We start from the raw sequence: 20,824 nt of genomic DNA on the forward strand, positions 1-20,824 counted from the left end.
CGATGACGGGAGCGGGGAGGCGGAACATCCCGGCTCGCCCTTCCCCGCGGCCCGGTTAACCCGCGACTGGCCGCCCGGAGCCAGGTGAGCCGGGACGGGACGGACCGGGCACGGCCGCGAGGCTCCCGGTGCCCGCGGGCGCTGCCGCTTGCAGCGGAGGGAATGCGGGCACCGGGAGCTGCCGCGGCGGGGAGGGCGCGGAGGGGCTCCCGCAGGCCGTGTCCTGCCGGCTTGGAGCCTGCGATTTCCGATCCTCTTCGGAACACTCCCTGTGTAACAGCTCCCTCCCCACCTCCTCGCTGCATCGGGGAGCAGCAGAAGAGCGTGGTCGGGTTTGTGTTTCCCAGGATTTCCCTTTGAATCCGCTCCCAGACAGGCCGGGACACCGCCTCGCATCAATACTGGTTGCCCTGAGATGTTTTTGAAACTGGTTTGATTCGTCTGTGTCTAGCACATAGGTTTGTTCACTAAAAAACCCACCCCAAAAAAAAAAAAACCAAAACAAACAACCGAACCCTAAACCCGTGAATTCTGCTGTGGAATTTTTTATTTTTATTGTTTTTTTTCTTTTCCTCGGGGTGTGGTTTTTAGCACTGGGGAGGGTTCATCTGAATCAATGTGTCCAGCTTTGTAGGGGATGTTAAATACGGAGGCATGTGAATGAGCAGAGGAACCCTGTGGAGGGTAAAAATACCAGCACGCTTATCTCAGCCTGTATTTTCACTCTACACAGCCCCCTTTGCATCTCTTTTGGCTTATTTTTAATGCAGGTTACAGAAAGACAAAATCAGCTCTTTCTAAAAATCGTTGCAAACATCCGCTCCCCCACTCCCCCGGCCTTGCACCTGCAGAAAGGAGGAAATAAAATCTCAGTGCACTCTGCAGGATTTCAGCTTTTGAGGCATCCATGACAGAAGTTTAGGTGTTTTCTTTATTTTTCTATTTATCAGGATTCCCATCTGCCTTGCTTCTGCTTTTAAGTCAGGAAATTTTGCAGTGTAATTTTTAAGAGCAATTACCCAAGTTTATATATTGACACACTCAAATACATTTTAGAAGCATTTGATATTTTGGAAACTGGTATTTATGCTTCAGTTCCAGATGCATGTATTTGGAAGTCAAAACTGAGTATCTATGAAAATTTGGGGAGTTAAGTATTTTTGGCAGTTAATTATTAGCAAAGCCATGGCTTTTCATTACCATTTTTTACTTATGAGTTTACGAAAATGTAATTCTTGTTAATTCCATTTTTGTTGCAGGAAACAAACTCAAGAGGATGAAACCTAATAAAGGAAAGATTATAACTAGAGAGAGAGACTATGTGTACGAATTCAGTGCTGGAAATGAACATTTTGTGCTTACTGTGCCTCTCAAATTCCCTGTGCAAGAGAATATCAGTCATTTGCATGGACGGCTGATGGTTCTGCACAACCTGCCTTGCTTTATAGAAAATGGTATGAATTGGTTTCTTAAATTAATCTCATGTATCCTTGTCCACAAGCATCTTACAGCTTGCTCTAAGAAACCAAAAGAACAGTGTTTTACTGGAACAGTGTTTACAAAATTGGTTTTTAAACAGCAGAACATCAGAGAAAATTACTGTCAGTGCTAGCAAGTGCTAGCAAGGAAAAGGTTTTCAGGTGAAAAACTGTTCTTACAGGTTTCCTGGGTGATTGTTGATGTGTTCTGTTGATGGACCATTTTCTTCTTGTAACAGACCTGAAGCAATCTCTTAGTAAATTTGTAGAAGAGGAAACCATAAAAGATTATGACAGAGAAGCTGAAGTGGCTCTGGAAGCAGTGAAATCAGGAAAAGTAGACATCAACCAGCTGGCAGATACCTGGGCTAAAGCTTATAAAGAGGTAAGATTAAGGCTGGAAAGTTAATATTCAAGGCTTGCTTTGTGAGAGTATGTGTGTGTGTGCAATCACAGTTGTGAGGATTAATTATTACACTAAAATTCACTGCAATTCTTGCAGTTTTTTCTCTTTTTCTGAAAGTGAGCATCAAGTCTTCATCCTACAAGTTCTTCTTAATTTTAATAGAGTAGAAAGATAGAAAATGGAGAGCCAAAAAATGGTGGTTTGTTCATTCAACAGTTGATACTCAAACAAATATAGGCACAAGGCTCATAGTGGCTTAGAATTAAAGCAAGAGGTAATGAAGTGACACTCCTATCCTAAAACTCAGTAACAGTAATTAAGGTTAGAAGGAGAAAGTGTATAGTTGAGAGAGACTTTTCAGTTCATTTTTTGGGTTCATATTATTTAGGAAGGATTATTTAGGAGGCTTTAGTTGGAATAATGTCTCCAGTTTCACATGGGATCTTAAAAATAGTGGAATGTAAAAGAACTGGAGGAGTCCTAGTGAAAAGAAAAAATTTATGACAAGCCTGCAGTGTTTAAAGAGAAGTTTATAGGAATTGAATTTGCTTCTCATGAAATATAGAAAAAGGTGAAAAATCCCATTAAAAGCTTGCAAAACTGGCATTCTTGGGCTGTTCTTTGTTCAATAAAAATAGCTTTTCTTGAATCAGTGTTGTTGATGGAATTCTTAGTGACATCAGCAGTTAGTCATCCTCACTAGCAAAGCATTTTTGTTTGCACAGCTGGTGTTCTGGGCCTTATCTAAAATTCACCAGGTGCAAATATTATTGTGGATATTGCTGTTCTTTCCAAGCTGGTGTTGTGTGAAAATTGGTAATTCCTTACTGTAGTCCAAGCCTTAATGATTCTGCCTTTAGTTGCTTTGAAAGATAAAGAATGGGAGAGGAGAAAATTGAAATCTAAAGTAGAATGCCAGGAAGCTTAAATTAGGGAAGATAATTTAAGTATGGTACAGGCTGTGTGTGGGCCCCCATGGTTTTGCCCCACCATTATGAGGGATCTTTATATGTCCTAAGAGGAATCTTATCCATTAAAATCTCTTACCTTTTCTTTAGACAACATTAGAACATGCCAAACCTGAAGAAACCAGCTGGGATGAAGATTTTGCAGATGTTTATCATGATCTGATCCATTCTCCAGCTTCTGAAATGCTGTTAAACCTGGAACACAATTATTTTGTTAGCATTTCAGAATTAATAAGTGAAAGGGACGTGGAGCTGAAAAAGCTACGTGAAAGGTATTACTTTTTTTATTATTTAGGTTTTCCTTTCTTTTATTAGATAGGGGTACATGCCACTGGGTGTGTAAAGTCATAGGACAATGTGTGTAGTTGGTATTTGTCTGTGCAAACCCCGAGTCAGACAACACTTGGCTGGCACAAGAGTATTTAGAGCAAGGGGGAATGGCTTCAAACTGAAAGAGTGAAAATTTACATTGGGTATTAGGAAAAACTTCTTTACTTGGGGTGTGGTGAGGCCCTGGCACAGGTTGCCCAGAGAAGCTGTGGCTGCCTCATCCCTAGAGGTATCCAAGGCCAGGTTGGATGGGGCTCTGAGCAACCTGGTCAGGCAGAAGGTGTCCCTGCCCATGGCAGGAGTTGGCATGAAATGAGCATTCATGTCCTTTCCAGCCCAAATCATTCCATGATTCCATGATGTCATTAGGGTCAGCTACCTTATATTACTTTGGTGACCTTCTGTTATTTTCAGTGACTGAAGAGAATGTAAGTTTTGATTTCCAGAAAGTGTTGAGTCTGTGTGGTAATTGGGAATGGGGCTGTGGCTGAGCCTCATCCCCGATGGCTGCAGGGGATGTGCAGGACAGGGCAACAGCAGTGAAGGCAGCGAGCCATGGAGTGCCCAGGTGTGCTGATCACCAAAGGGAACAGAGGGCACACAGGTGCAGTGCATGTAAGGTGAGGGGTGTCAAAGGTTGGGCTGAAGGCCAAGATGAGCTGATGTTTGTAGATTTCTGAAGTGATGTTACTCTGTATGGGTTGAAGCTTTCTGAAATGGCATGGTGGCACTCTGTGTGTCATGGTCCTCTCGACAGCAATGTATTCCATGACAAGTTTGAGGCTGGAGTTCTGGAATAAGCTTCCACAGCTGCAAGCTGCAAGTGACTCCTTTATCCACAAGAGGGAACACGTTGAGTGTGGATTTTTCAAAGTAATTCCAGTAGGTCTGGTTTAGCATTCTGAGTAGCAATATTCCTCTTGAGCTGTGTGTGTTTGAGCTCACACTAGACAGTGCAAAATCACTTCATGCTATGGTTACTAATGGACTGAACTGTATGTATTTCTGGTTTGAGGGTCAATGTTGCCAGTAGGGTGTTAGCAAATCTTTTTGCTCCTATTGTCTCTTCTCAAGCATGCATACAGAAGAAACAGCAGTATTGTTGTAGAGCTCAGGTGTAATGTAGCTGTGAATTGAGTCTGTTGGAATTTATCACATCCCTATGTTGGTGGCAGCTGAGACTGTCCCAAATGAGGGTAAATGATGTTCTGTTTACACAGGGGCTGACTGACCTGACCCTTAAGGCCAGTTTGTTTTGTGGATTTATATTGCTAAATCTGTGACTGTTCATTCTGTCAGTAACAAACAACCAAGTTTGTTGTTTTATCACAGCAAAAGGTGTTCTGCTGCCAGTCTTCTGAATTCTGTGTTTGCTTCCCTTTCAGGCAAGGAGCTGAAATGGATAAGGTGATGCAGGAGCTTGGGAAGTCACTGACTGACCAGGATGTGAATTCCTTAGCAGCTCAGCATTTTGAGTCTCAGCAGGTAACTAGAATATGCCATGCACATAATCTCCTTAAAAAGAACACTCACATCACTCAAACTATCACTGCTCTCCTGTCAGGATTTGGAGAACAAATGGACCAATGAATTAAAACAGACTACTGCTATCCAGAAGCAGGAATATCAGGAGTGGGTGATAAAGCTTCATCAAGACCTAAAGAATCCCAACAACAGCTCAGTCAGGTATTTAATTCCTCTGTGATGCTGAATTTCAGCTGAAATAGTTCAAAGTATTTGTGTTTGCATAATCTCCTAAATAGAGTACTATAGTCCTATTTATTATGATATGATAATATCTATAAATAATTTGCTTAGGATAATCAAAGGCAAATAGACCATCATAAAGAAATATGTATAATTTCAGGAGTTTCTTCATTGTGTGATGTTACAACATCTCTGTACCAGAAAGTGTTGTAATGCACTAAAGTGCAGCTTAACATGAGTGGAATTTCCTCCTGTTTCGCCTTCCTCTCCTATATCTGTCTTTAACACTGTTTCACAAAGCTTTCTGTTACCACCTAAGCATGTTCTGGAGAATAATGGTACTTTAAAAAAATGGTAACAGTGGTTTGAATTAACAATCCTCTTTTTTCTTTCTGTATGTATGCCACTGGACAGCTAAAAATGGAATTTTTTAGCGTGAACACTTGTGGAGAGAGTTGAATGAGAAGCTTTCCTCTGTTTAAGGAAATGGCAGAGAAATTAGAATTTGTAAATTGGGTGGGATCCTTATTCTTTATCACTAGGACACTGCTGCTTGGCGTTTGAAATCAGTAGAATTGCTTGCAAGTTTATAAGAGATCTTTGGAAGTGAGGCACTTTGAAAACAGAAACTTCTCACTAATGCAGTGACAAATTGAATGCTGTTCTTTCATGTATTAGGAACAGTATTTGTTGTATCACTACCAGACAGTTGAATTTAGCGAAAATATTAAAACTGATATCTGAAATGTTTCCTGGGAGTTTGAACACTGTGGAACATTTGAGAAGGTGGTTTTTAATTTCCCGTTTTGTGTGGAAAGAAGAAAAGAAATGCTTTATTAAATAACTTCATAAATAAGGTTTTGGCTGCTGTGAATAGGTTGAAGAGAATTCTTTTTGTTTTCCTTTTATTCCTGCATTCTTATACTATGTTATAACTAGGTATTGTGACTTATTTTTAATTCTTAGTCTTGGAATGCTTTACAAATGGGCTAAATAATGTAATCTAACAGTGAAGTTTCCTCCTTCTGCTGCCAGGAAGGCAAAGGTGAAACCTCATGAATGGAGCTCATGCTCATAGGTTTGATCTCCTGGTTTCCACAGGTCAGCTGAGAAAACTTGGGATAACTTTCCCAATGTTGTTGGTCTTGAATCAAAATTAGGATTAACTTCTTGGTACTTCTCTAATTATTTCAGTGATGAAATTAAAGTTCAGCCCAGCCAGCTGAGGGAATCTGTGGAAGGAAATGGGAGAATCTATGAAGAGCAAAGGCTGTTGGAAGAAAGCTTTACTATTCATTTAGGTAAGTGGAGTAAACCCAAGTAAAGCTGGTAATTAATAATGTATCCAAAGCAAGTATTATTTACACTATTTAACTCTCAATGTGCATTATCCATAGTTTGGAGTTGTTTTGTGTTTGTTCTTTACATGTGTAAGAGAACAGCATAAACTGTATCAAGCAATGTCTGAAATAGGTGGAAATCTTAATGGAAAATATTCTAGAAGTAAATTTTTGTCTGTTTTGGTTGGGTGACTCATGTGAAAAAGCACAGCAACAGCAAAGTATATTGCCTAAAAGTGATGCTTTGACTTTTCTTACTTGTGGTAGAAAAATGTGTTTACGAAATTCACTTCCTGAGATCAGTTGACAGTAGAATAGATACTTGCAATTTGTATTTTTGTTTGTGCAGTAAAGTCTTCTTGAGCTGTTTTCACCATGTTATGTTGTGCAGGAGTGGTTTAGGTCACTTAAAAAATCATCAGCAAAGGCATCAGACTGAGGAAGTTTGATACAAATTTGCAAAAGAGCAAAAAGGTTCAAAGTCAAGGTTCACTCTATTACTATGTAGGTAAAACACAGAGAGGAAAACTGGATTATAACAAAATCTAAAATGATTTAGACAGAGATGGGCAGCAACAATCCTTCCCAGTATCACAAACTTGGGAATTTGCAAGCTCTGAGAGGCATGTCTGTCAGAGGGAGATGCTGGTGTGCCTGCTGTGGTGCAGGAAAGCTCCAAGGACATCCCTTAGGACCATGGTCCATAGGGTTGTGAGATGATTGCCTTGAGTCATTTGGAAAATGTTCATCCTCAGGTTGAATTGCTGGAGTTTCCAGAGCTCCAGCAGCAGTGGTGCTGTTCCCCTTGGGCCATGATCAGGTAGGGGATGTTTCCAGGCTGTCAGGGGCTGACTGATGATCTCTTCCCCTCCAAGCAGCTCCCACTTCAGCCACACAGCAGTTCCTGGGATGGCCCAGGGATGCCTCAGCACCCAGCTCATTGCACAAATGCTAAGGCCTAGCAGGAGTTCCTGAGCTTGTGGAGTGGTTCTGGGAAGGGTGGAAGGATACACCACCACATATCAGTATTTCATCCCCAGCCCTGCAGTACTCCTCAGGAGGAATTTCTTCACAGATAGGGTTGGAAGGGTCTGCCCAGGGAGGTTTGGAGTCCTCATCCCTGGAAGTGTCCAAGGAATGCCTGGACATGGTACTCAGTGGGCTGGTGACAGGGCGGGGATTGGGCACAGGTTGGACTTGGTTTTGAAAGTCTGTTCCAAGCTTAATAATTCTGTGATTCTGCAGTGGGAACAAGGCTCTTTTCAGGCATGGGCAAGCCTCACTTTGTGAGAACACCGCGTCTTTATTGCTGCTTTGTGAATTGCTGATGTGTCTGTAAAACTGCAAACTGAATGAGTGGCTGAGAACTTCCTCTGGGTGTTACTGGTTACAGCTCCCTTCCAGATTTTAGGGAAGCACTTTGTGCCCTTCTATTTCAATCTGAGTCCTGAGTTTATGTTGTACTGCACTAAGTTAGTCTTCCACTGGGATTGGGCCACATGTGCTCTGTGCAGGAGCTCAGCTGAAGACCATGCACAACCTGAGGCTGCTGAGAGCTGATATGTTGGATTTCTGCAAACACAAGCGCAATCAGCGCAGTGGGGTGAAGCTGCACAGGCTTCAGACTGCCATGTCCCTCTACTCAACTTCCCTCTGTGGCCTGGTGTTGCTGGTGGACAACAGGATCAGCTCATACAGTGGAATCAAAAGAGGTGAGTCTTCTAATGAGAGGCACTGTCAACAATGAGTAAAATAATAAATTAGAATAAAATAATAAATTAGAATAAAATCTGGCTGTCTTTTCTCACAGAAAAATATTCTTTGTAAAATTAAAATTCAGTGGAGGGCACTCATGTTTTGCATATGGTATGGAAAAAGGGCAACAAATGCAAAAAGAGATATGGATGAGGATGGAGGATAGTGTTGTGCTGTTATCTCTCATCTCTTCCCTACATTTTGTGTCTGAGTAACAGGCAATATTGAAGAGGACTCCTCAATATTGATTTAGACAAATTTATTATAGGAGTTTCTAACTCTTTCAATACCAGATTATCACAATGAAACCTATTTGCAAAAATGAAAAAGAAATATGCCCAGATTTTAAAGTGATAGGTAAATATATAAAAATACCATGTCCTTTTTATACTGTGAATTTTGTTAAAAATGAACAGTAGGAACATGGCTTCCCTACTCCTGGAAAGTTTGATTAATTTGAGTGAGTGTCTTTTGAGTAAGTGGGCACTATGATGGTGTTTTCTATCAAGATGAACCAAAGGAACTTCTGTTTATTCCTGGTTGACTCTCCCACTTCTGTCTTGAAGTTTAATACCAAAATTGGGAGTGGGGCTGTGGAGCCTCATCCCCAGTGGGTTACAGGGGATGTGCAGGACAGGGAACAGCATTGAAGGCAGTGAGCCATGGAGTGCCAGGTGTGCTGACCAGTCACCAAAGGGAGCAGAGGGCACACAGGTGCAGTGCATGAACGTGAGGGGTGTGAAAGGCTGGGCTAAAGAGCAAGAAGGGAGGATGCTTGCAGCCCTCTGAAGTGATCTGATGTTACTCTCTATGGGCTGATGCTTAAAGCCTTGGGAAATTGTATGGTGGTGCTCTGTGTATGGTGGCTGTCTCAGCTGTGACATCAGCTGCTACAAATACACTTGGAATGTCTTTTTTTGACTATTACTTGTCATTATTCTTGCATGATGTAAAAAAAATGCACAATGGTGCTTGATATTTCCTGGAAACAGTTGGAATCAGGCTTGTAGCAAGAAGGAGAGGGAAGTGAACCAGGAAAACCTACAGTTGCATTTGTTGGTTGCTATTGATGGTTTCCAAGTAGTTTAATTGTAACAATATTATTTTGTACTTGTTTTGCAGGTACTGTAACTGTTTAAGTATTTAAATGAATAACAAAAGGAGAGTATCTGGTTTTATGCTATATTTTAGGCAATGAGAGAAGACAGAAATTTAAATAATGCCATTAAACACAAAATTGCATCTTGTAGCCACCAACTAGATCCTGTACCCACAGTAGAGGGGAAAGTATTGAGACCATGTCACAATCTGTCAAATAAAATCCTCAATAAATTTTGGAAGAGGAGTCCAGTAGGGCTTTATCTGCTTTTGGAGAGTTTGCCTTTATAGCTGCATTTACTTGATCAGTAGAGTAGAATTACATAAGGTTACTGAGCACCACCTCAGGACATGCATTTCAATCTTATTTTTTTCCTAGATTTCGCAACTGTTTGCCAAGAATGCACGGATTTCCATTTTCCTGGAATCCAAGAACAACTTGAAATTGTCCAGAAGGTTGTACTTAAGGCTAGAGCACAGCGTAGCAGCAAGACAAAAAGACACCACGGTCAGTGACAACCAAAATTACCCTCCTTGAAATAGAACAGTGGTCAGAGGGATGTTTGTGGGCAGGGCAGAGTCCCTGCCACTCTTCTGCAGTTATTTCATCTGTAAAATGGAATGTTTGGGTTCCTCAAGAAACTGTGTGAAATTCACAGAGAATGTGGTGTTCGGGTGTTGTCTTTGCTGCTCCTTTAAAATGAATCAACTTATAAAAGTTACATTTTAGCAGCATGGGAAGTACATCAGGCCATTCTGCTTTCCTGAACTTCCTGTAGCAGCACAAACTTTATCTGTCTTTATCTTTTTATTGCCACTTACATTTAAATCTCTGAAAATTGCAGAAAAAGAAGTTTATTACCTTTCCCCCCTTATTTTAAAGTGAATGCTGAAAACCAAATAAGAAATAGACTAAATGTGTATTTAGCTCTCTTGTGCTGGCCAAAGTTTTGGGAATGGTTTTCCTTACATTTGTGTTTGCAAGTGGCTGGGAAATGCTCTGACCACATGGTGTTTAGGCAGTGCAGTTGTACATCATGTAACTTTGGTTTCCCTCCAGAGAGCTACTTATGTGATCTAAATGCATCTAGAACATGAACAAATATGAGTACACAGAAAAACAAGTTCCCTTGAGAACCTGCATATTGCTGCATCTCAAGGGAAATGGTGAAAGCTGGTTTTATGCTGCTGATTTATGTAAATCTCTTAGGACCAATTTTGTTTTAATTTGTTGAAATTAAAAGAAAGCAATAGCAAGATAATATGTGATTGTGGGGGCAGCTTCCAAAGGTTCTTGTTATGTCTGAGAATACTGTTTGCTGTTGTCCAAATGAAGAAATATCATGGGATGGTAAGTAAGAAAGGCAGGGATTTGAGGTAGGATTCAGTTTGGGATGTGTTGAAGACAGCAAAAACTCTTCTACCCATCCCCCTTGCATTTTGAGGACTTCATGGTCAAAATTCAAGCCAGATATCAGTACATGAACCTTTTCATGCCCAAGTGTAATTAACAGAGGATATGATTAATACTTGTTCCATGTGTTCATACGCAGAAAACAAAATCAGTGGGAATGAAGATAAATTAAAGAATATCGAACGAAACCAGTCGAACATTTTGCCAGGTGAGTTGTGTGGCATTGACCCCCTCTTCCTGAAGCAAATTGTTTTATACCATCCACATTTTTAGCTCTAAAGTCAGAACATAAATTATAAACTGAACCCAAGCTGACCTCAATCAGAGGAGAAGGATGTTCCTGTGGCTGAGGCAGAGAACTGGGTGTCAGGACATCTGGTTTCTATTCCCAGCTTTGCCACTGCATCACATGGCATGGGGCAAATCACTTCTCTTTGCCTAAAATTTCCTTTTGGAATTTGAGGGTGAAAAAAATAAACCTCCGAGCATCTTGTAGGAAAGGTAAAACTTCAATACTATCAGCTAATTTTATTTTTGAAAATGGCTATATGTATATTACTGCTGTGGTACAGAAAAGCAGTTTTGAGTGGATTTTTTAACTTTCAGAAATCCCTCTCTCAGGGGAAGTATCTTCAATGTATATTGTGATGTTTAGTAAGGAAAGCTGCTGTTGAATTTAAGATGCAGGGGAAGGAGTTAAGTCTGTACAACCGGTGGTTGAGTGAGGGCTTATTAAAATTGATTTCATGACTGTCATAAATATTTTTAGTGGGAGTGTATTGTAAATCAACTTGCACCAGATAAATCCAGGTGTCTTGTTGCAGTGGCCTGTGTTACTGCTCGTAGATGGTCACTGCTGGGGATTCCTGCCTGCTTTGCAGTCATCCAGAAGGAGTACAGACCCATTCTGCAGCTGTTCCAGTTCAAAGAAAAGATTTTAACTTCAGTGGCCAGTGGGAATAGGTTTGAAGGAAGATGTTTATTTGTTGACTGAAAAAGTGGGGGCATTGCACACCTGCTTTTCCCTTGACTGTACTGTAGACTTTGGATCTCCAGTGCAAAGGACCAATGGAGAGACCTGGATTTCACTGCCTCTCACCTTTGATAAATGAATACTAAATCTAAAAATACCCCCAACAAGATGTCTTGGTTCCTTTTTTCAAGCAACTCTGTAACTCACCTTCCCACTACTCTGAATTATTTTAAATTCTAATGGTCACTGATCCCCTTGTGTTCCAGTGGCATATCTCAGTTGTTACATAACCCACTATCTTTTTCCACAGGCTCTGTGCATCCTCTATTTGAACCCATCCTTTTTTGGCCTTTCCGCCTCCCACATCTGTCTGCAATTCCGTGCTTGCATTGTGTATTTTGAGTATTGCACCTCCTCTGGGTTTGTTTTTCTGTTTTGTGCTATATAGAGATCATATCCTGTGCTGGCACTGTTATGGTTCATTACACCATGTGGCCATGATGCCAGTGGAACCCATCAAAGCAGGGGAGAGAGTGTGGGATGGATGTAAAACAGTGACAGTCCAAGAGATTTTTAGATCTCCTGTGTATGTCCTCATCTCTGCTGTATATTTGTATTTGCCTTTTATCTTTCTTACACTTCCAAACAATTGGATTTCAGTACACATCACTACTATGATTTCTTCCCTTCCTGCTTTGCCTTATTGTGCAGGAGAGTTCTACATCACAAGGCACTCAAACCTCTCAGAAATCCACGTTGCCTTTCACCTGTGCGTGGATGACAACGTCAGGTCTGTGAACGTGACCGCCCGAGACCCGGCCATCATGGGGCTCAGGAACATCCTCAAGGTGTGCTGCACACACGACATCACCACCATCAGCATTCCCCTCCTGCTAGTGCATGAAATGTCAGAAGTAAGTAAATGGAAATGTTTGGGCTGGTTTTATATCCTTGGATTTTTGCAAATGGTGTGTTTTGTGCTGATTTAGGCCAAATGGGATGGTTTCCTCACTCACAGGCCTCTGCCACACCACATGGTAGTTGTATATACATGGTGACCCAAATTAAGGAGCCATGTTTTTAATAGACCAATTAAAAACATCTCAGCCAGCTGAATGACTCAAAGTTTTTATTCCAACCCCTCCTTTTGGACAATTCACTTCCTAGATCCATCTCACTGCAGTGGTACAAGTATTAATAGAAGATGGGACTACACAACTGGTAGTTCTTGCTTAGAAACTGCACCTTCAGAGTTGCTGATGCAGTAGTGATACCAGATCCCTTCTTTTAATTATCTTTAGCTGCAAACATTAAAACTAACTTTTGGAAGCAGCAGAACTGGCAAAGCTTGGCTTAGAGTTCTGTAAATCTAAACACTACCTTCTGTAAATCTTCTACCACCTCAGCCCTACACAGGAGCAACCAAATTTCACCTTCACTTTGACCTGTCTCCTTTGCTGCCTAATTTCTGTCCCTGTTTCCTCTCTAAGTCCCCTCAAATACTGGTTGGGCAAGAGGTAGCATATTGCTGATGCTCTTTGTGTTCTTACTTACTGTGCTGAGTTTTGTATTTTCTTCTGTAGTGGGACTCTGGTGTAGGGCTTGTCTCTCAATCAGCTGTAACATTTCTCAGTGCACAGCAATTTAAAACTATTGGCAGCCTCTTTTCTCTGTCACACCTGGCTCACAGGGAAGAAAAGGGGTGGGAAGGCAGGGAAAGAAGTGATGGGCAGGGAGTACAGCCATATGCCTCCTATCCTGAAGAGCTGTAAACCTAAAGAAATGAGAAAAAGAAGATAATTCTGTCATCCATGCAAGGATATCAGTAATAATTTCAGTCTGTTGGAGAGGTTTCTATTTTAAATAACCCTTTGATTTTTCACTGTTAGACTCAATGTTGCCTTTCCTTTGTGGAAAGTGGCTGACTCAGAAAGATAAATGTTCACCAGTGGATTACCTTTAACAGTGACAGGTTTTATAATAGAATTTACTGGAACACAGAGTGAAAGTCGTCCTTTTTTCAGGATCAGGGTCTATCATAATGAAAAGGTAAAAAGACAATAATGAAGCTCCTAAAGGATGTGTTTCCCTACATAAAAGTAGGCTTTCAGGAACAGATTAGATTATTTATGAAATTTTTCATCTTTTGTACTGAGATCTTTCTTTGGGTGCAAATACAAGTAATCAACATGCAGGACAGCAGCCTGGGTCACTCATGGGACCCAGTCGCTGTGTTTCAGACATTTATTAAATATATCAACCTTTTTCTTAATCAAGGTGCCACCTGATTATGTTCTTCTGGTTTTTGTTTCCTTTAAACCTGGCTAGTTTTAGCTTCTGCTTGCATATCTGTATTTTAAACTATAAATAAAGCACCACGACCAAGTGTTCAACATGCCTTGAGATGTGTGAAACTGAAGAATTGTCTTGTCTAGTGCTGGATTCTTAAAAGATCCTGGTAAAACGATTTACCTTTTGTATTAAGATTTTAAGTCTTAGCAGAGTAAGCAGAAGGTGAGCTGGATGGTAACTGTGTGTTTAGGCACAAGTGCTTTGTATGACTTGCATTAGCAGCTTGCTTATTACAGTGCTTGGCAGCTGGCTGACCTGCTTTGAAACACACAAATCTGTAACTCCTTGTTGAGGGAGAAGTGAGTAATGACAGATTTCTGAAAGTTGCCCTGAACTCGGTGCCTTTGGCAGCCGCAGTTCTGACTCTGCATTTACCACCCACAGAAGAACATTTTTGTGAGGTGGTTAACCAGGAGCCCAGCTGCAGAGATGTTTCCATGCTTCCCTGGGACAGGCATTCATTAGCAGTGTTCTCTGTGCTTTTTCCAAAGGTTTTCTCCTAATGTAGATGGATGAGTGGTGTTTATAGCCTCACAAAAGTAATTACGGTATCACAGACTGCTTTGGGTTGGAAGAGACCTTAAGCTTATCTGTCCCATCACCTACCATGAGTAGGGACACCTTCCACTCTCCCAGGTTGCTCCAAACTCCATCCAAGCTTTCCTGGAACCTGTGCCAGGACCTCACCACCCTCCAATCTAAACCTGCTCTCTGTCAGTTTGACTGTATTGATCTCAAAGAAGCTGTTAGATTTCATTATTTCTATGAAAAAAAAAATATCAAGAGTTCTGTTTTCCTTTGTTTTTCTTATGGCAAGAACAACCAAAACAGATCTCTCTTAAATTAAATGAAGGAAGGAAACTGGATTTGATACCTGAGAAAGGCAAAAGCAGGCAAGTTTGATTTCAGGCCAAGTGAGGTGTTACTGATCACTGGAATCTACTATAAACTGGAAAATGAAGTGGCTCTAACAGCAAGGCATAGCTAAAAATGCCAGAGCTGGCACCCTCCCTTGGTAGCTTCAACATTGCTGTTGTCCACACAGCAGCAGTGACAAAAATGTGACTCTTCAGTGACCTCAGTGCAGTTGTCTCTATTACCATAAATTAAGACAACTTTTTTTTAAAGTAGAAATGAAAGAAGTGTAAGCTGTGTAACAAATATTTATGAACATGGTTTATGTCCATAGAGAGGTTATGATGGGTGTATTGATCTCAGATTTCTCATCTGAGTTTCATGGCTTTAAATTTTTATCTGCTCATCCAGTGTTTAGGATTTGCACAGATGCACCAAGTTAAACACCTTGCTAATTCTAACTGAAATTTCCCACTGAAGTTCAGTTTGAAATATTTTTCCACATGATGTATGTGGACTTTACTGTTTTACTTACTTGATTACAGCATGGTTCTGCAAAGACCCAAGCCCTAAGCAGCCCTATGTAGTGAGCCTATAATAAATTAAATTAAAATAAAATCAAAAGGATTGTATCTTTCTCACTTTGAAAAATATGTGAAAGACCAGTGAAGCTGGTCTCTCCTCCCCCTCTTCTTTTGGTTTTTTTTTTTTGTTAATGAGTCAAAGAAATCCTAATTGGACAAAATGCTTGCATCTTAAAAAGGGTTGAAGTGTCTCTGCTAGTGAAAAACACCCAAAGTTCCAGGTGTTTTTTTTTTAACTTTCTTGAAAGCTGTTATCCAAAACTCCCTCTAAGAGGTTGGCTGTTTGCTTTTTTGCTTCTGATGTCCTTCTCTGTATTTTGCATTGTTGCTTAGCTGATTCTTCATTTCCACACCAGAGAAAACTCATGGTGATGTGGTGAATTCATGAGAACTTTGGTGTATGAAGATGGATTAGAATTGAATCACTGCTATGTCATTTTCAGTTCTTTTGGCTTGCATGGAGCAACATTCTGTTATCTCCCTGGATGCCCACAAACCTTAATCTCTGTTCCTCTCAAATAGTCCAAGGAATGGTGTCATATCCTGCTGTGTTGATCAGTCTGTTTAAGGCTCAGTTCCCACCACTGATTGCTCGAAGTGCTCCTGAGAGAGACTGTTCTTCTTAGTTACTTGTTTTTTACTAAGCCAAAGCAGTGATCAAAACCAGCTATAAAACTTACTTGTGACAGAAAGCACATAGGAGCAGATGAGTTATAATAAACACCAAGTGTTGCTTCCAGAATCCTTAAAAATTAAAAAAGTCAAAAGGCAACCACAACAAAAGTACAAATCCAAACTTGTCCATCACTGTTCTGATTACTGTGGTGTATACCCTAAAAGCAGCATGTGATTATATAATGAAAGATTTATGAAAATATATTTCAAACTTACCCAGTTTTTAACATACAATGTATTTTGGGGGATTGCCGGAGATCTTCCCACCTGAGGAGGAACTTTGGCTTTCAGTAGTTGTTTAATGAAGCCACACATCCAGTTTATCAGTTGTGTTATCATTGAGCATTCTTAGATAACCTTGCCTCTCAAATAACTTTGTTTAATCCTAAAATTAAGCTTTCTGATAACAACAGATTGCACTGTGTGTTTGACATTGCAAAATAGAGACTGGCTTTAGTGAAAAAATGTAAAGCTTAAGTGAAAAATTTGTAAAGCTTAAGTTTGAAAAGTTTCTTGGAATGATAAATCAGTTTCCACATCTGTATTCCTGTATTCAGAGTAGGAAGTGCTCATCTTCATGTTGAAGAGTACAGCAGAAACAAACAGCTATTGTTTTCTTCTTCCTGAGCAGTGTTTGCAGTGAGTCATTCTGTCTCTGATGGAATTACATCATCATGGTGTAATTTGCTTTCTAGCATACAGCCAAAAAATGTTTCATGAACTTTAATCTTAAATAATTTTACCCCAGGGCTTGTAGCCCTATCTTAAACCACTGTGGTTTTCATGTCATGTTTTGCTATTTAAGTTTAGGTAAGGATTTGCTGGCTGTTGCTATCTGAAACTCCTTCATCAGATGCAGATGATTTGTTTGTTCTCACTCTTACCATAAATGCATCTTAAGGAGGAAGGGCTTCTTCCAGTTCCAGTATTAGAGAGAAGGTTTTACTGAAGGTTGTGGGTATGCCAAGAAATATTAAACAAAATCAAGAACAGTTAGAAGTTATCATTGTGCTTTTAAGATGTAGTCAGGAGCCTGCCTTTGATTTGCTGAAGCATGAACCTGTCAATTATCAGTTGAACATTAGACTTTTTCTGGAGCTCCACAGGGGAATGGAACAGCACAGTTTCCAGTGGGTTTGGCAGCATTTTTATTCAACACCTCAGTTTAAAAATGTTTAATATTGTTCTGACACTGGCTGTCCTAGCAGTAAGGAGTGGTGGTGCTTTTATGGTCATCTGTAAGGTGTGTACACCTGCCTAGAATGTTCTGAAAACTAGGTCCCAAATCCTGCTTCAAAATTATGTTCTAGGGAAAAAAATGTATCGCTTTCAATAATTTCCCTGCTATTCTTGCTGTTAAGATTTGTGGGGCATTGAGGTTTTTCATTTCTTCATTTAGGAGATGACCATTCCATGGTGCCTGAAGAGGGCAGAGCTCGTGTTCAAGTGCGTCAAAGGTAGGGGAGTGGAGCCCCAGTGGGATCTGGGGAGCCAGGCCAGAGCAGGGACATGAACTCATTAAAGGGCTGGAGCAGCTCTGCTGGGAGGAAAGGCTGAGGGAATTGGGATTGTTCAGCCTGGAGAAGAGAAGGCTTTGGGGTGACCTCACTGTGGCCTTGCAGTGCCTGAAGGGAGCCCACAGGAAAGATGGAGAGAGACTCTGGACAAGGGCCTGGAGTGACAGGACAAGGGGCAGTGGCTTCACACTGACAGAGAGCAGGTTTAGATTAGATATTAGGAAAAAATAGTCCTCATGACCCAGTATGGTTTTCTCTCTTTCCAAGTGTTGTTTTTACTTTCTGCATTTTTAGAGCTGCACTTAAATAGTTGAACCAGTCACTTTATTTCAACAACCTGCTTGAGGAACCTCTTCCTGTAGTAACTGACCTTTAGTAGTTCACAATGGATATATTATCTATACCATCCACTTCTATTAAACAAGTGTTTTTCTGAGTGTCTTTACGTGCCATGAGAGGATTCCTGTGGCCTTTGGTAGTTCATTACTTGAGCAATAAATTAGTGTGGAGCTTTTTCCCTATAGAATCATCAAAGAATCATAGAATTGTTTGGGTTGGAAGGCACCTTAAAGATTTCAACCCTCTGCCAAGGGCAGGGACTCCTGTCACTATCCCAGGTTGGTCAGAGCCCCATCCAGCCTGGCCTTGGACACTGCCAGGGATCCAGGGGCAGCCACAGCTGCTCTGGGCACCCTGTGCCAGGGCCTCAGCACCCTCACAGGGAAGAATTTCTTCCTCTTATCTAATCTGAACCTTCTCTGTCAGTGTGAAGCCACTGCCCCTTGTCCTGTCACTGCAGGCCCTTGTCCAGAGTCTCTCTCCATGTTTCCTGTGGGCTCCCTTCAGGCACTGCAAGGCCACAGTGAGGTCACCCCTGTTTCTCAGTGAAAGGAAGCCATGGCACACTGTTTGGAGAAACCCTCACTTCTGTGCATCACTGTGCTGCACAGGAGGACTGATAATTGTGTCCTCAGTGTAGGTATTCTGCAGAACTCATCATTAGATTTTTCTACGTTTCATTCAGATTGCCCAGGTCTGATTTAAAGGTAGTTGAGGACATCCCTAATTAAGGCAGTTCCCACCCTACTTGTGTGTGAAAGCTCCCTCACTGCCTGCTCATGCTGTAACTGCTGGGAAGTATTGCACAGGTTACCCAGACTCTGTCACTGCTGGTGTTTTAGGTTTCATGATGGAAATGGCCTCGTGGGATGGAGGAATTTCTCGGACTGTACAATTCCTGGTACCACAGGTAGGTGAAACCAAAGTCATATCCAACCCAAGAGCCTGCTGGTAACAAGTCACATGTCAGCAGATCTAGTTGTAATTTTTTTGCTTTTGCCTGCCTTTTTTGAGTGAGTTTAATTTAATCTGTCTGGTTTTGTTTCCTTGCCTTTATAGGCAAGGAGTAAGTAAGAGGAGTAAGGGTGAGTTTATAGTTTTGAATACCCAGTAATATTTTCTGAGATTATGCTAAAATTTCAAACTTTCAAACAAAATTCACCTTTACAAGTAGTGAATGCATCACCTTTGAAAAAGGTACTTTTTTCTGTTAATTACTTAATTACATTTTTCTGTTAATTACTCCAATGGTCTAACCTTGTGTTACATAACTTGAGTTGTTTATTAGTCATATTGTCTAACAGCATAGAAAGCTGCAATGCAGAAAGTTCAGTCATACTTTCACCAAAAAAAAAAAAATTACTCCAGGTATTTGAAGTTAGTTCTGATTTAGATTCTGAAATTATTTAATTTGGAGTTCTAGCTGATCTTCAGAAACAGGAAGATATCCAAAGATGCCCAGCATGAGGTTTGTTCTAAAAAGCAGTAAAAGTAGAGTTAATGTTAGGAAAGGAGTAACATGTATTTCTTGACAAATTAAAAGCTGCTGAGCAAGGAAGAAGCCACAAATAAATTCCAAATTTGAAGCTAGTCTTGAAATGCAGAGAGCAGGAGTCCTGTAGATAACAAGCAGCACTGTCCTGCTTATGTTTGGCAGAAGTAATCAATCCCTGGAACAAGAAATCTACTGGAAATGGTTATGTGGGTGTCACATAAATATACACCCAGTTTTTTTAGGTCAGTCTTTTAACTGAATTCAGTCCGATTGTAACACAGTTTGAAAATTATTTTTGTTGTCTTCTGAATAGCAGCGATTCTCTTAAATACCAAGAAACAAAATTGAGAGAGACTTAATTCTTCCAAACTACAAAAAGACAAAGCTTACCTGCTTGTTGTTTTTTTTTTTTCCAGACAATTTCAGAGGAAATGTTTTACCAGCTGAGTAACATGCTGCCACAGATCTTCAGAGTGTCCTCCACACTGACTCTGACCTCCAAGCACTGATTTCTGTGAGGCACTAACCTGTATCCTGTTGGCAGAGGAAGAGATTTAGGAAATTCTGGACTAGGATGTCTCTTTCCTATGGACTCATGACCCCAAAGTGGCATTTGTTGCAATTTCAAGAATTGTGTTGTAATAAAAGATAAATGTTGTCTGTTCTTGGCTGTTAGCAGCTGATTTTGGCCTCTTGTTTTGTTTCAGCACAGGATTGATGATAAATTTCTCACCTTTTCTGAAAGACATTCATTATAACTTGTAAGAAATCTACAGAAATATATAGGTGATTCTCAAAAATAGGTACTAGCAATAAGAGCTTATGCTAGGACTGGGGTCTTCTGCCTTCTACAAACATTTGCTGAATTTTCTTAGTGACTTTTAAAAGAATATGGAGCACGTCACAATAACCTTTGGAATTTGTCATAGTGACCATGGAATAAAGTTTATTACTGCCTCATTTTACTGCTGCAAAATGAAAGACTTGAATCAAACATTTACCCTGTTGCATTTTGTAGATGGTGGAAGTGTTTAAAAACTTAATATATACTTGTGACAACAATTAGAAATTTTGAAGTTTAGGTCTTCGTTTTTTTACACTTTTTGCTTTATTTCCAGACTTTGCATTCAAAAGTTTATCATATGAACAACTTTATAGAAACACTAAAGTGTTCTGGACACTGTTATACAGATAAAATTTGCTGCTTATTCATTAACATTTTATGACTAATCAAAAATGCCAGGGAGACAGCTCAAGATGCAGGTATGAAATTTCTTGGGACAAACTTGAATCCAATCAAAAAAAAACCAATCAGACACCCCCTGCATCCCACTGATGGGGGATAAGGGGGACCCTGGAGCTGCTTTTCCCCCATCATGGACAATCTTGGCACTCAGCTGTGCCAGGAGCTGGAAGCAGTTTTTCCATGGACACAGGGATTGGGATTCTTGGGATTGCCAGAAGCACTGGGAATTCTGAATTCTGTCAGGAATTGGGATTCTTGGGATTGCCAGAAGCACTGGGCTCTCAGCACAGCA

At 40.6% G+C, this 20,824-nt stretch overlaps 1 protein-coding gene across 4 annotated transcripts; it reads left to right on the plus strand.

Moving 5' to 3' along the window:
* The first annotated feature begins 21 nt into the window (after nt 1-21).
* On the plus strand, nt 22-19,950 carry C5H12orf4 (chromosome 5 C12orf4 homolog). Of its 4 annotated transcripts, none has more exons than XM_059472195.1 (14): nt 22-84; nt 1,260-1,454; nt 1,718-1,863; nt 2,943-3,124; nt 4,568-4,667; nt 4,747-4,868; nt 6,084-6,190; nt 7,744-7,941; nt 9,462-9,590; nt 10,636-10,704; nt 12,181-12,383; nt 17,335-17,392; nt 18,634-18,701; nt 19,703-19,950. In XM_059472195.1, exons 2-14 carry the CDS (start codon nt 1,277-1,279, stop codon nt 19,793-19,795), a joined length of 1,653 nt encoding a protein of 550 aa, XP_059328178.1. In that variant the 5' UTR covers nt 22-84; nt 1,260-1,276; the 3' UTR covers nt 19,796-19,950. The 4 variants fall into 4 exon arrangements, with proteins under 4 accessions (XP_059328178.1, XP_059328179.1, XP_059328180.1 ...); XM_059472196.1 differs by lacking the exon at nt 22-84 and adding an exon at nt 246-458; XM_059472197.1 differs by lacking the exon at nt 22-84 and adding an exon at nt 311-332.
* Nucleotides 19,951-20,824: the final 874 nt, after the last annotated feature.

This window comes from Ammospiza nelsoni, chromosome 5, assembly GCF_027579445.1.
Source record: "Ammospiza nelsoni isolate bAmmNel1 chromosome 5, bAmmNel1.pri, whole genome shotgun sequence".
Taxonomy (NCBI): domain Eukaryota; kingdom Metazoa; phylum Chordata; class Aves; order Passeriformes; family Passerellidae; genus Ammospiza; species Ammospiza nelsoni.